Source organism: Mus musculus, chromosome 1 (genome assembly GCF_000001635.26).
Source record: "Mus musculus strain C57BL/6J chromosome 1, GRCm38.p6 C57BL/6J".
NCBI classification, from domain to species: domain Eukaryota; kingdom Metazoa; phylum Chordata; class Mammalia; order Rodentia; family Muridae; genus Mus; species Mus musculus.
In genome coordinates, this window is record NC_000067.6 from 182,269,108 (window position 1) to 182,284,002 (window position 14,895).

The window sequence follows — 14,895 nt, forward strand, 5'->3', positions numbered from 1 at the left end:
AGAGGAGGGGGGGGGCTATGACTCCACTCCTGACTACTGCTTCTCTTTCTTCCTGTGTGGGAGAAACAGTCTCTGTCTGGTGTAGACACAGATACAAAGTTAAGAGTTTGGTTATCTTAAACAAACAAACAAACAAACAAACAAACACCCCTTAGGACAACATCATAGAAACAAGCAATACAACTTAGGTGGTTGCTTGAGGCTGAGGGAAAGGGCCTGACAGCTGTTTAATGGGCATCAAACTCCAGTTCTGTAAGGTGAGAAAGTCCTGGAGATGGTTGCACAACTGTGAGTGTGCTCTGTGTGTGTGTGTGTGTGTGTGTGTGTGTGTGTGTGTGTGTGTGTGAGTGATGGACCACCTGTGTGCAGGTACCCACAAGATCCGGAAGAGCCTCTCCTAGAGCTGGAGTTACAGGTGGCTGTGAGCCACTCAAGGTTGACTTCTGGGAACTGAACACAGGTCCTTTGGAAGAGCAGCAGTCACCCCTGACCACTGAGACATCTCTCCAGCCCATGAACAATGCATTTTAAAATGACAGCAGTTTTGCCTTTTAGCACAATTTTTAAGGACACGATGTCATCAATAGTTTGGGCAGCAGCGCTAACTGATCTTGACAGGGACAGCTGTGACTGATCTCGGTGCAGTTCATCCATCTAAGATTCTGATATCCCCATGGTCCACAGGAACCTGCACCTCTCAGACACTGGCAGTGATGAAGAGACCTGACTTTCTTTGCTCTCTAAGCCATTGCCGTGGCCTGGTGAGTAGGCTGAGAGATACGCTCAGAGAAAGTATCTACCCCAGCCATCCTGTCTCCTGATCTTGTTCGTCTTTCCTATGGCTGTGCCGAGCAGTTGAGGCTTGTCCTGCCCTTAGGAGGACACTTTGAACTAAGATGTTAATTCAGTGACCACCTTCTCTCCTTGGCACACTGGCTCTCTTTCCCCAACGTGGCAATTAGACCATCTAAACTGAACTGTTTGGAGTTATCCTGATAAAATCGCATGTCTCTAAGCTAGTTCTGAAACAAAACAAAACAAAATAAAATAATAGTGATTGTTTGAACTTGACCTCTAGGGCTGGAGAGATGGCTCAGGGGTTGGGAGCGCTGGATGTTCTTCTAAGGATCCAATTTCAAATCCCAGCACCCACATGGCAGCTCACAACTGTCTGTAGCTCCAGTTCCAGGGGATCTGAAACCCTCACACATACATACATGCAGTCAAAAACACACCAATGCACATTAAAAAACAAAACAAACCACCTGAGCTCTATCTAGGCTACGAGCTTCTCCTTTGATTTTTGAAAATTTATTTATGTCTATGAGTGCTCTGTCATTTACATTATAGTCTTGCATGCCAGTAAGGGGGGGGGGGTCACATCAAATAGATGTTGTGAGCCACCATGTGGGTGCTGGGAATTGAACTCAGGACCTCTGGAAGAATAGCCAGCGCTCTTAACCGCTGAGTCTTCATCTCTCCAGGCCCCTTTCTTACTTTAAGGTTAGCATTTCCTGACCAAGAGAGTGCAGAAAAACATTGTGGGTTCAGAATTTATAAACCCAACCCACTGTGGGTCTATGCTGGAGTCACCTGTGGGTGGCTGAATTGATACAAAAGAAAACAAACCTGTCATATATTAGACTAATTGGAGGATGTCTCTGAATTTGAGGAGGATAGTTGCTATATATATATATATATTTTTTTTTTTCCAACCAAGTTAATAGTCTTTGATTTTAGACAGTGATTTGAACTCAGGCTCTCTGGGTTTATTCAAGTTAGTCTTCCCCGTTATTTTGTGTTCTTGGATGAACCACAAAGATAAGCCATGAGGATTAAACAGTCCCTAGAGATTCACCCAGCGGCAGGCACGTGGGCTTAGGGCAGAAACTTCATCTACACCGTCAGGAGTCTGTGCACTAGGTTAAAGCTCGTCTTCCACTCTGCCAGAGCCAAAGCTATGTTCTAATTACTACTTAATTACTAAGAGATCCATAAAACAAAATGTCTGTAACCTGTAACCCCCTTGCCCAAGACACATACTTCCTGAAATCCTGGAGGTTGGGGTTTAAGCGGATTACCACTCCTCTAAACAAGTTTGTTTGACCCAACTGCACCTGATGTGCTTGATCACTCTAGGTGGGAGGTACAGTGGGCAGGAAATACACTCGCCCCTGATTGGATGTAGGTGGGGGAGGTCCACTTATACTCGCCCCTGATTGGGTCTGATGGGAAATACCGTTACCGGTTAACCTTTTAAAGCCTCTGCCAAATGTGACTATTTCCCCAGGAACCCTGGAATGGTCCTGGCCAGGGTCCATTACTTAATTAAAGCTTGCTTGAAATTTGGCTTAGAAATTGTGGAACTGGCCTTTCTCTCTCAATTCTCAGGTTTAACAACTCTTGCTTATGTTATTAATTTACAAAACAGGGGCCAAAGTAAACTTCTGGACAGCCAGGCTCAGACAGGTCTGGAGAAATGTGCCCCCCCCCCAATACAGTTACCACACTGCCCCGGTGGCGGTGGCAGAGACTACTCATAGCACCTTCTCCTGGGAGTGGGGAGCAGGGAGCACCAACAAGGAGAGAGAGCCAGCCCTCACCAAGGAAAAGTGTCTGGCAATGACCACATCTCAGGCTTAGCGATCAGTCCCAACAGGACCTGCCATTGCCCAATCCCAGATTCCCCGGTGAGCAAGCAGTTTTACCTAATGGATTGGTAATGGAAGGGCAGGGCAGTGTCGCAGGGTGGAGAGGAGGGCTTTGACTTGGAATAAAGGCTCAAATTGCCGGGGTGAGGGTGGGGTGGGGTGGGGCTGGTTATGCCATCACTCTGAGGGAGAACTAAGAGAAGTTAGCTAATATCCTGGAGTCTCAGAGAAGAGACTTCCTCTAGAGAAGGACCCGCCAGACAATCTGCTTTCTAATGGGTGCATTCAATGGAGATGATCTTGGAAACTGGGAGGGTGCGGCTTTCCTAACTTGCTTGGATTTTTTTTTTTTTTAAGGAGAAGAAAATAGAAGAACAAGTAATGCAGAGACATGTGTTGCCTGTGGCCTGGAAGGCAGACTCCAGGAGCAGGAGAGAAGAGCCTCAGCAAGTGCATGTGAACGTGCCTGCAAGCCTTTAATACCCTCCACCCGTGCTCCCAAGAAAGCTGCTGCTGTTGCTGCTTCTAGATTTATTTATTTTTATTTATATGCGCACACAAGTAGCTGTCTTCAGACACACACCAGGAGAGTGCATTGGACCCCATTACAGATGGTTGTGAGCCACCATGGTTGCTGGGAATTGAACTCAGGACCTCTGGAAGTGTAATCAGTGCTCTTAACCACTGAGCCACCTCTCCAGCCCAAGAAAGCACCTTCCAAACAGCAGTTCCCGATTGGCTGGTATTGTCTGCACCACCAATCCTTGGTCTCTCCCAAAGTCCTCAATTGGGTCCTCCTGTAGATGCTTTTGCAGCTGGCTGAGCTGCCCCCGGTGTTTACAGAGGTGGCCCTGCCATTCCTGCTTAGTCATGGTGTCCACACGGGTAAACTCAGTAACTCTTTCTGTGCTCTCAGGCATGGTGGCCCGTATATGACTACCCACACAAAATCAGGACACCAGGTTGGTGAACTAAGAGCCAACTTACTTTTCAAGAGACCAGGGGTGGGTGGTGTGTTGAGTGGGGGCTTTTAAAAAGTTCATTATCTCCTTTTCTACCCTACTAGATACAAAGGGCTGCAGATCCCTGTAAGGCAGCCAAACGTGTGTGGTGGCCTGTAACTGAACCAGTATGAGAATGAAGTTTTGAGAGATGGCAGATAGCACGCAGCAAGGACATAGAACCTAAAGCCTTCAGGACAGGCTGCGATTGTTTTCTGACCTTGGTGCTTGGTGAGTTCTCTTGTTTTTAATCGATTTTTGAGAAGGTGACAGATGATGAAAAATGGCATCTCTGTGGCTGAAGGATGGCAGCATTGAACTAGAACCTGTGGTTATTTTCAGTTCCAAGTCTTTGAAGTTGGATGGGGAATGAGCTCTTACACGGCTCATGAACAAATCTCTATGAAAAAAATCCCAAAGATGATGGATGGGTGGGCTTCTTGGCAGTCTACGGTCCCTGTGTGTTTGACTGGACAGCCGCTATGAAGTCGCTTGCTATGGGTGGGCTCTGGGCAGTGATGGGTGTTGGATGAAGAACCTACCCTGGGAGGTAGCCATTCATGGTTCTTCGACTGGGCATAGAAGCATCCTCATCACATAGCTTTGAGAAGCTATGTGGACTTCAGCATTCTTACAGTTTGATGCAGATATCTGTTCAAAACCCGGAAGACTGACATGAAGGGTTTTCTCTGAAGACTACAGGAATGCACTGACTTTCCTGGTTCAGGGACTGCCCAGCCAGTAAAGGAAATGCAGATGCTGGCTGTGTGCTTACGGCCACCAGGAAAGCTGCTGTTCAGAGTGTGTAACAAACACCCACTCGTGCTAGGAGAAATCCCAGCTGCCCAGGCTTTCAGGAGTGAGAGGTTCAAGCTGCAAACTGGACAGAGAAAGTGTCCCTGGGGAGTCGTATTGAATCCTTCCTCAGTGGCCAGGAAGAGCAGCCTGTGATAATTACCTAGAGGAGATGGGTTAGAGAAACTCTCCTTGAATGAGAAATTGCTGACCAGCAGGATTTGGACCCTTACAGAGAAGGCAAGTCCATTTTTGCAGGCTTTGGGCACAAACCATCCCTTTTTCCCTTCAGAGAGGATCATATGTACAGTGATGTGTGCCCAGTCACCATTAATCCTAGACTATAAAGGCAACTTATATTTCTGAGTCCCACCTGTCTGTCCCACCCCCTTCCTTCCACACAGCCACAGTTCAGCCCTCCTGATACATGGACAAAACACACCATGAGAGGTATCACAGACGGGGACACCCACACACCCACACATCACCACCTTTTGACCCACAGCAATGCTCAGACCTGTGGCCACCTGACACCTTCCCTCTAGGTGCTACTGGCTTCCTGAGCCAGCTGCCAGATCAGACTGATTTTGTCAAAAGCTAAGCATTTGGGCAAGGCTCCTCATTATTTCATAGGACCTGTAGAGCCACTTCTTGTCAAATTCTATCTCCCCCCCTCCACCTCCCATAGCAGGATCTCCCCATCGTGGCTGTGCCCCTGGCAGAGTAGATTAGCTCCAGGGCCCTCACTTCAGGTGGCTGTCATCCTTTCCCGGCTTAGGCACCTTCACCAGGTGTTCCAGCTGTGCTTGCCCTAAGTATGTTGGGAACATTTTGTGGGCTTATTACACCCTGGGCCATCCTTAACCCTAGGTCCTAAGACTGTTCTTTCATTCCAAATGACAAGGCTTTCCCTGACAAGAAACAAAACGTACCCTTGTCCAAATAAAAAATATCTTGCAAAGCAACAGCAGGTCAGGCTATGACAGCTGGAAGAAGCTCTCACTGTTACCACATGGCCTCAGGCTGCTCACCTGTGAACAGCTGGACTCTAGAGAAAAGTTGCCCACAAGCTGACATGCACTTAGCTCTGTAGAATAGACCTATGGATAGACGTCCTTCTGCTAGGGACTTAACCAATGTTTCCTATTTTAAGTTTTACAAGGCTGAACAGCATCATAGTCTTCTCTTTCCTGCTGTCCTGGCTAAAAGCAATGCAGAGGAGAAAAGAGGCCCTAGTAAGACTTACAACTCCAGTTTACAGTCCATGGCGGGGGAGGTCAACACAGGAACCTACAGCGTCCGTCATGGACCCATAATACATTTCTTTAAGCTTCAGTTTTTAATTTACAAAATGCAGCAGTTCCATGTACAGAGATATAAGTATACATATCTATCTATCTATCTATCTATCTATCTATCTATCTATCTATCTATATATCGGGGATACATAGAGATGCTGAGATGATATTAAGACAGGATTGGAGTTGGGGGGAATATCTTAGTGGTGCTTGGTTAGTATGCAGGGAGCCTTGGGTTCCATCCCCACTGCTGCAAACTGGTATTAAAAGATAATATCTGGACAGCAAACAGTGAAAAAGAACCTTAATAAATGTCCCTTGTTTGAAATCTAGCTATTAAAGTTAACCTTTAGACGCTGAATTTATCTGAAGGTGATGTAAGCACACATGCTTTGGCTTTTAGATAAGGCTCAGTAAAATCCCACAACGCTAGTCTCACTGCGTTAACCAAGACACCAGTCTGGTACTAGGCCCATTCAGGTTGGGGAGCACAGAAATCAGTCATTGCTCTCTTTATCTTAAGGAGTTACCGTAACCTTGCAGGAAGCTATTTCTACAACTTGATCAAAGCCAGTGGGAAGTGGTTCCTGACCTGCAGTGGGATAGCGCAGTCGGTAGAAGCCTTGAGCCCTAGATGAGGAACAGAGCTGAGACAGATGAAGAACTGCAGCGAAGCTGCTGGCTGCACCATCTCTCAGGCCTTTAAGGGCTCCAGAGCCCAGCGTTCCTACTGCCCAGTTAGTGGCTTTCTTGAAGAATAAACATTTCCAAGAGTTACAGTCCCCCAACCCAAGGTCAAATACTTATGGGTGACATTGGGAGTATGAAGGTTGCCAGTCCCACAGAGCTTGGCAATATAGCTCACATGCTAAAAACATCTCCCCATTTTATACTGCATTTTCTCCAGTGACACTTTTGAGGTAACCAGGACTGCTTTATTAATAGCACAGGATGTTAGTTTCTTGAGACAAACTACCCATCACCAAGCCACAGGGTTTCCACAGCCGTGCAAGAACACAGTCTGTCAGCTGCTTCCCAGGGAGAGACAAACTGTTCTTCTGTTGATATCACGTGGGGTACCAGAGACAGACCAAAGAAATTCCACTAAGGCTAGCTTAGTAAACCAGAGAGTTTATTGGGGTTACTTATAGGATCATCAGTTACTCAGAGGCAGTTACAACAATGAAATGCCTAGCCCAGCAAGGGCAGCAAACTCACAAAACTCTAATCTGCATCCTTGGACTCCTGTTGGACTAAACAAAAGCTCCTCCAGAAAGCACTTCATGTTTGGACCCTTGTCCAAAGACCCTTTGGACTTTGTGATGGAGAATTTCATCAGTTTCCCGAGACTTATAAGCCTTCCATTCCCCACTAAGAACAAATGATTGAATCCAGAGGGAACTCACACAATACTATATGAACTCAAGTCAAGCCTTTAACAAAATTAAATTTCTGGATGAAATTGTAAAGTTCTCCCTAGCACTCTGGTAAGTATACCAATACAATAGAAATATAATAATGCAATGAATATTATTAATATATATGATTAACAGTTCAGTTTATTAGGTGCTTTAATAAAGTAACTTTATAGTGAAAAATAATATAAGCTTTTTATGATTTGCTCACAGCATGACAGACACGAGGAAAGACGCCCTCAGTAACAGTAATAACATCTCGTGAGTGCAGGGGAGTGAGCAAGCACAGCAGCCGCTAGCGTCAAGCGTCGTCGTCGGGCTGTCTGAAGGCTGAGGAGCCTCTGATGACACCGAGATCTGAGTTGGCAATCATGCCAGCCCAGCTTCCGAGCATCACTGACCATAAGCCTAACGAGATAAAAACTCCACTCTATCACCTATTTTGAAGCCGTGGACAGGAATTCCTTTGGCTGTGATATTTACTCCAGAATCTCGTTCCCTTTCGGAGGCCTCTTCATCCGCGAGTAGGGACTTATTGTGTCATCCGTCACAAAGTCATAGAGCACCTTGATCCAGGAGTTGTAGTGCGGGAGGTCATCGTAGTACTCACTTGCGATCTTCCTCACCTGGGAGTGAAAACACAGACAGGCGGCCGTGTTATTGAGACCTCAAGATGATGGGTGACACAGACTGAGGGACAAAATACAACCACGGGCAAGTGCTTTCCCTCATGGCCCTTTAGACCGTCTGCAGTTCTTCATGAACAAAGATGGCCTACAGATCACATACATATAAACAGTTTCATCATAATCGACACCAAATTTATGGGAAACCAGGAGCAATCAGTTTCATTTAACAGCTGGAGCAGAAAGATGGCAGCATTCCAGATGTTAAGATGACGGAGTCAGTTCAGAGCCTGGGTAAGCACCGACTCAAGACTGAGACAGACTGACAGATGCACTCAGGACCATCAGCAACACAAGAAGGCCACGAAATGTACACATTATAAAGACGCAATCAAATCCTTAATGCTAAGAATTAGAGAACCTAGGGAAGGTGACAGCCGTGTGCCCACTTCACATATTGACACAGGATGTCTGTGAGTCTTACAGTGTTGTAAAGTAACTGAAAAATGCACGCGAGAAAATGTTTCGCAGTGCTGGCGAGCTGGCTCAGCAGCTAAGAGCACTTGTGCGCTCCCTGAAGACCTGTGTTTGGCTCCCAGCACCTACATGGCGCCTCCCAACCCCCATAATTCCAGTTCCAGATGCTCCAGCACTCTCTCTTGGCTTCTGAGGGCACCAGGCATGCACATGGTACACATACAGATTTGCAAACCTGCATACACATAAAATAAAATGTCTGTGAGCAGCAAAATTCACTAATAATACACAAAACCCTTTTAAAAATTAAAATATTGAAACTACATAGGGACTGTGTAATAAATGCCAGGTAGTTACTGAATAAACAGAGTTCCTCATAGGCAGACATCTTAGAAAGAACAGGAAAGGCAGGGCTCTCCAGCACTAGCGCTGTCTACAGTCTATCGACGTAACCCAGGGGAGGAGGCAGCGTGGAGGAGCTCTTAGGAGTGAGCACTCACTGATGTGCTGATTCTTCTCCTTAAATCACACGAACATAACAACAACTGTGTTCCCTAGTCACAGAAGAGGGAAGCGTGGGCGGCTGGACTGTTAGCCTTCCTACCGGCAGAATGACACCAAGGGGCTGGGGACCAACATCACCTTGCACCACAGTTCAAAGCTGTCTCCAGACACTTGCACACTGCATTCTCCCAATCTTGAAGGCTGAGAGGACAGCAAAAGGAACTCTCAAACTTCCCAGTTGGCCCTGCGACACACTCACTCTACACGTAAAGTGCACACGGAACACGCCACTCTGCTTTCTTCCCGAGTATGGACCGACTCAGCCCTCCATGTCAACTCCAGATACTGCAACATAGACTGTATTTATGGTAGGGATTACCCGAGTAGTTTATAGTCTTTTCTTAACCAGCCCCAAAGCAACCGTCACATACCGCAATTCCTTATCATGTTGTATGTGCTTTCTCAGCAGTCAGTGTGTAAAGCTTTGAGTGGGTGGGCTAGCGTAAAGTGTCTGTCAGGGTTCCCTTTCATATACATCATAGCTTAAAAAAAAAGGATAGAAAACTATTCTTTTTTATATGTATTTCCAATTTTTAAAATTCTTTTTTTTTTTTTTTTTGTTCAGATGAAAAGAATGTAGTTGAAATGTCGTCTTCTGTTTCCTCCACACAGAAGACGTGACAAGCCTACCGTCCAGAGAGAGCGCCTGCCGGGGAGGCTGTCCACCCTACAGGTCAGTTATGCAGGTCACCTGCCTGACCTGTGTGTCATGAGAGCAACTGGCCTTAACCAACTCCAACAGTTTAACCGTGACGAATGCTCCACGAGCTGATGCTTCCTGCTCGGAGAAGCTGTTTTCACCTTCTGACGTAGTTAACCAGGTAAGAGCCAGCGCATATCCCACACCACCTCTGAGCGTAACACTAAAGATCCAAAACAGAAGACGCTGCATCCTTAGCAAAGGTAGGCTGTAGACAAAGGATCTATGTCCTCCTTTTTGGGAAATCTCATGAACCGTATTAGATTCCTTTTACAATAAGCAAGCCAAGACTACCTGATGGCATCATCATCAGGAACAAAAACATCAAGTCCTTTACTTACCATGGGCAGGTTTTTCCCAGGAACGTTGGGGAAGTCATGGTGCTCGTTATGATAGCCCACATTGAAGGTGAGCAAGTTCAGAGGCCCATAATAGGAGTAGGTTTCGTGTCCCTTCAAGAACATGTAATGTTCGGCTATAAAATGCCCAGAAATTGGGTGCAAACCCAGGCCAAGCAAGGTGGCTGCCAACATGTAGACTAAAGATTTCACTCCAAACACATAATAAATGATAATGTCAAAGGTGATCTGGATCACAGTATTGATGATTTCCAGATAGGTAATGGGTTTGGGATTGATGAACAGGGGTCTAAAAGCATAAAAGAGAGGCTGAAGGATAACCCAGACAAATTTCCTGAAAGTGGTGCAGAAGAACCAGCCCTCGAAATCGGTGGGAATATCTACATCAATCTTATCCGCTCCGAGGTACCGGTGGTGATCCATGTGGTATCTCTTAAAGGAAATCGAGTATGGCACTCCGAGAGAGAGGTTAGCAAACATTCCAAACCAGCGGTTCCACAGGGCCTTGTGGTGGCCAAAGGGGAAATTGTGGGAAATCTCATGGATAGCCAGAGTCATGGAGTGGTTAAGGCAGCTGCCAAAGACATAGGACCAAAATATGACCCATTTCCAGTCCAAATCTTTGACTAAGTAAAATGAAGCCAGCTGGACGAGAAGCATCATGGCTACAATCCAGATCAGATTGTGGTCAGGTTTCATCAAGGACTTGATCTCTGGATACTTTGCTGCAAGAAAAAATAAATAAATAAATAAATAAATAAATAAAGGAAATGAGAAAGAAAAGCAAACCATAGTTCAGCAACTATAATTAATACACTCAGATTAATGCAATTAGATTTTTCCCTTTTCTAAGTTATAATTCTCCCCCTGACAGACTTTATGAGATATTTATTTTCTAAAGGGAAAGACTATGTTCTGGTAATGAAGTCACAAAATAGCATGATACAACAGTTTATGCACGAAGAATTAATCTGGACAGTCCACATTCTTTTACACTAAAAGAATTACGTTTACGTTTAGACAAAGCCTGCACATATTTTCTTTTAAGATTTATTTGATTATTTATTTACTTTATATGTTTGAGTGTTCTGCCTGCATGTATGTTTGTGAGCCATGTGGTGCTTTGGTGCCTGCAGAGATCGGAAGAGGGAATGGAATCCCCCTAGAGCTGGTTACAGTTAGTTGTGCGCAACCATGTACCACTGGGAACTGAGCCTGTGTCCTCTGCCAGAGCCAACAAGTGCTCTTGTGCCCTTAGCCACTGAGCCATCTCTGTAAGCCAAGCTCTGGCACGTTTACCGTATATAACCATGAAGTTAGCTCAGCTGACACAGGAAAGAACGTAACATTTGTTCCATAGGATCTCTAAATCACAAAAACTCTCATTTCCACGGTTCTTTTGGACCAAGCTTCCTCCAGGGAATTCTGTTTTGAATCTTCACCACACTTTAAAAAAAACACCTGGGCATCGTGACACACATAACCTCAGCCCTCAGGAGGCTGAGGTAGTTAGTAAATTCCAGGCCAGTCTGGACTACATGGTAAGATCCTGTCTCAGAAAAGGAAACAAGGCAAAAACAAACTCCCCAAACCCAATAGTCTAAGGGCCTCATATCACCAGAGGAGAGGTTAAGTGCTGAGACGAGCAAGAGCTTAGCCACGTGAGCTTTCAAGCCAGCGAGCCTGGCATGCCCAGCAGAGGCAGAAACAAGAGAGGACGAGATGGAAAGACAGCACACTCCTGACAGCCACAGTGCACACTGTGGCGTGTGTGCACGCACATGCACTTGTGGGGGCACACCCACACGCCCACGTACCCAAAGGCAGGTAACAACTAGGTTGTGGAGAAACCAGAATCTTCATACACTGCCTGATGAGTATGTAAAATGGTTTAGACTGTCTGACATTCAACCAAAATGCTAAAGAAAGAACGGCCAGCAACCCCCAAACGAAAACGAATCCATGCCCTGTACATGAACATTCAAAGGAACACTATTAAAAACAGCTGAGAGGGGGTATCAGCTCAAATGTCTATCAAAGGAATGTTAAGCAAAATGTGGTATCACCGCACATATTAAAGGGTTGGACCCCAGCTGGCAGATCTGGTCACAGTGAGGATCCTGAATGTTCTGACCTTATCAACATATTAACCCCTCAAAGGACTCAGAATAAAAGGCATAGGAGGAGGTGTGCACTGAAAGCAGGCCCCAAAGGACGTTTCCATTTGCCCCCCAGCTTCCAGGCTGACATGAGGGGGATCAGCTTTTTTCCTTCAAACCCCTCTGGCATGATTTCACCAGACACCTCCCCCTTCCCCCCTCCCCACACACCCAAAAGCACCGGTGAGCACCGATAAGCCAGCAGCCAAAGGCCTCCCTCCCTCCCTGGAGCAGCAGACATTTATCACCGTAATGAGGCAGAGGCAATGACTATACGGAAACCCCAGAGCCCAAAGCACCTGACAGCACAGCTGGTGATAATGACTGAGGCTCACTCAATTTAAGTTCCAGGTCAGAAGTCAGGGGTGCAGCTCAATGGTAGAGAACTTACTAGCACCAGGGATCCCCTGAACGTGAATTCCACTAGAAAAATAAAGTCCATTTGAACGGCAGCTAGTCACTCTGATTTGCGAAACAAGTAATGTCTAAGTTTAGCAACTACTGCAGAAACCAGGGCCTCGCCGCCCCCTCCCCCATTAGGCAAATATTTTTAAGAAAGAGTGTGAAAATGGTGGATATGAGGCAGTTCCTCATATTAAAAGGCCTTTCATTGATTCTCTCAATTAAATCAAAACAAACAAACTAAAACAACTTTCTATATCTAGCACCAAGAAAAGAAAAAAGGCAGACTCTTTGGCTGCAGTCTAATTATGAAGATGTTGGAATCTTCTTAAACATTACTTCATCTTTTAAAATGCCGGCTCAGGCAAAGTACTGGAAAGGAAAAATTGAACTGGTTCATATATGCAAAGCTCATACCCAACAATTTGTCCTTATTCTTAAGAGCAGCCTACGTGGGATAAGAGACCTCTCTATCTCACGTGGAAACCCCCCCTCCGCCCCCCATACTCTCCTAAATCAGGCCTAGCCTGTCCTAAGGTCCGGGAGGCTAAGCTGCGCGCCTTTCCTATGCAGCCGGTCCCGCAGATCACTGGAATAAAAACTCACAGGAGCCATCCGGTCTGGGAAGCCTAGGGTCACCCGAACCTGGTCCCCCGCTAGGCCTGCAGCTGACTGGACCACGTGATTGAGGCTCCCGGGGCCGGGGATGCCCCTGGACCACGCCCTGAGCCAAGCAGGCGTCCGGGCTCGAGCCTACCGCTCCACCAGGAGCGGGGGTCACCCTCGACTGTCGGAGCAGGAGGGGCGAGTCCGGATCGCCCTACCTGGGGACCCTCAGCTCACAGGCCGGCGGAGGCCTCCAACACATGACCATCGAAGGGCTAGCAGCGAGCGGCGGCGCGCTGATCCCTCATCCCTCGGTTCTCCCGCCCGCCCGGAGCCCGCGCCGGCGGCCAAGCAGCGGAGCGGCTGGAAGGGGCCGCGGAGGCCGCGCTCGCACGGCGCGCACGGGAGGCCGCTCAGGGCCCGCACGCGGCCACGCGCACATAACGGGGTCCAGTCTTCACCTAAGATCTCCTTGCGCCGGGCGGCGTGGGGCTGGTCCGTGTAGACCCATTCGAACTCCTCTCGGGACACGCGGCTACCCATGGCTGCGGCCTGTGGACCCGCTCTGCCTCCGGCTCGTGTCCGGACGGCGGCAGCTCGAGGCCCGGCTCTAGTCGATAAGCCGCGGGGACGCGGGCAGAGGCGGGGCCTCAGGCCACGCCCCGCAATGACCACGCCCCTCGTGGGAGGCGATGGGCGGGACCTGGGTCGGCAGCCAAGAACCTTGTAGGCTCACGAAGCCTGGGAAAAGGTGAAAAGAGAAGGAAAGATTTGCGGCTGGATAAGGCTCTCGCTTTAGCGCCTCAGTGGGTGGAGTACATGGGGTGGCTACCTCTCCTTGAGTTCGGAAGATCACTGGCTTTGATTAAGTGGCAACGAGCCCATATTTCGCTTAACTTTTAATAGCAAATTATCTGTCGAGCCCTGTTTGGTTGCCTTCTGGAACTAAAACCTCCAGAGATTTGGAGTGTGTGGCAACTAAAATCTAATTTTTAAAAAAGTTTTTTTTTTCTCTTTGCTTTTCTCTCCCCTCTCTCCCGTCTTCGCCCCTCCTCACCCCTCCCGCCCCATATGTTTGCTTTTGTTTCTTGAAGTAGGTTCTCACTACCTAGCCTAGGTTATCCTCCAGCCGGTGGGCCTGCCCTTGCCTCCCAGTGGAATTTCAGACTTGTCTGAACAATGCAGTAAAGAAAAGGGAAGGGAGAGATGGGGTGGAGTTGGTGGTTCTGATGTTTCCCTACACTAATGGTTGCTCAATCATGCATCTTCCCGTGTCACAGAAGTGATCACCCGCAACTTCCTGTGGGAGGCAGGGGAGATTTGATTTCAAAATGCCTATCATTTCTTCACTTACGAGGTTTAGGGATTAGAGGTGTGGCACAGAGTTGGAGCACGGGCCGAGCAGGTGGATGGACTAAGAGCCCTGGCTTCTCCGTGGAGCCTGGAAGTGAAAGGAACTGCTAATTAAGATTAAGATTACAGGATTAGGGATTAGCAGACCAGATGACTTTCCTAAAGAAGCCAAGTGGTCATGAGTATAAATCAGACACAGACACACACCACTGCACATGCATACCACAACGGGAGAGGTGGGGACACAGAGAGACAGACATCCAAGTCTGACAAGTCTTGGAAGTACAACTGCTCATGTATAGAAAACTACAAACTACAGAGGAATCTGCTAAACTATGGGATACCATCAGCAAGATCTCACTGTAGGAAACGATATGGGAATTTTGTGTTCTCTAATAAAGGAGAAAAAAAAAACCAACAAATTAACAGGGACTTAAAGGATAAACTAGCCAGCTGTGATGTATCAGTCTTATTTATTCTGAAGGGTTA

The 14,895-nt window shown here is 47.2% G+C and overlaps 1 protein-coding gene across 3 annotated transcripts; it reads right to left on the reverse strand.

Annotated features, from left to right (window-relative positions):
- Positions 1 to 6,856: 6,856 nt before the first annotated feature.
- Positions 6,857 to 13,747, reverse strand: Degs1 (delta(4)-desaturase, sphingolipid 1). 3 transcript variants are annotated; one of them, XM_030246432.1, is made up of 3 exons: positions 13,272 to 13,747; positions 9,869 to 10,611; positions 6,857 to 7,786 (listed from the first exon to the last, which is right to left on the reverse strand). In XM_030246432.1, the coding sequence occupies exons 2-3, from the start codon at positions 10,583 to 10,585 to the stop codon at positions 7,640 to 7,642; spliced, it is 864 nt and encodes a 287-aa protein (XP_030102292.1). In that variant the 5' UTR covers positions 10,586 to 10,611; positions 13,272 to 13,747; the 3' UTR covers positions 6,857 to 7,639. The 3 variants fall into 3 exon arrangements, with proteins under 3 accessions (XP_030102292.1, NP_031879.1, NP_001347712.1); NM_007853.5 differs by having other exon boundaries at positions 13,515 to 13,694; NM_001360783.1 differs by lacking the exon at positions 13,272 to 13,747 and adding an exon at positions 13,054 to 13,088.
- Between the last annotated feature and the right edge of the window lie 1,148 nt (positions 13,748 to 14,895).

Bases quoted from the DNA above. Each gene is read 5' to 3' on its own strand.
- Degs1 (NM_007853.5), bottom strand. From the start codon at position 13,596: ATGGGTAGCCGCGTGTCCCGAGAGGAGTTCGAATGGGTCTACACGGAC. The intron at 10,612-13,514 runs GTGAAGACTGGA...TTTTTCTTGCAG, and splicing joins CCGGCGCAAGGAGATCTTAG to CAAAGTATCCAGAGATCAAG. The intron at 7,787-9,868 runs GTAAGTAAAGGA...TTTCACTCCCAG, and splicing joins CTGGGAAAAACCTGCCCATG to GTGAGGAAGATCGCAAGTGA.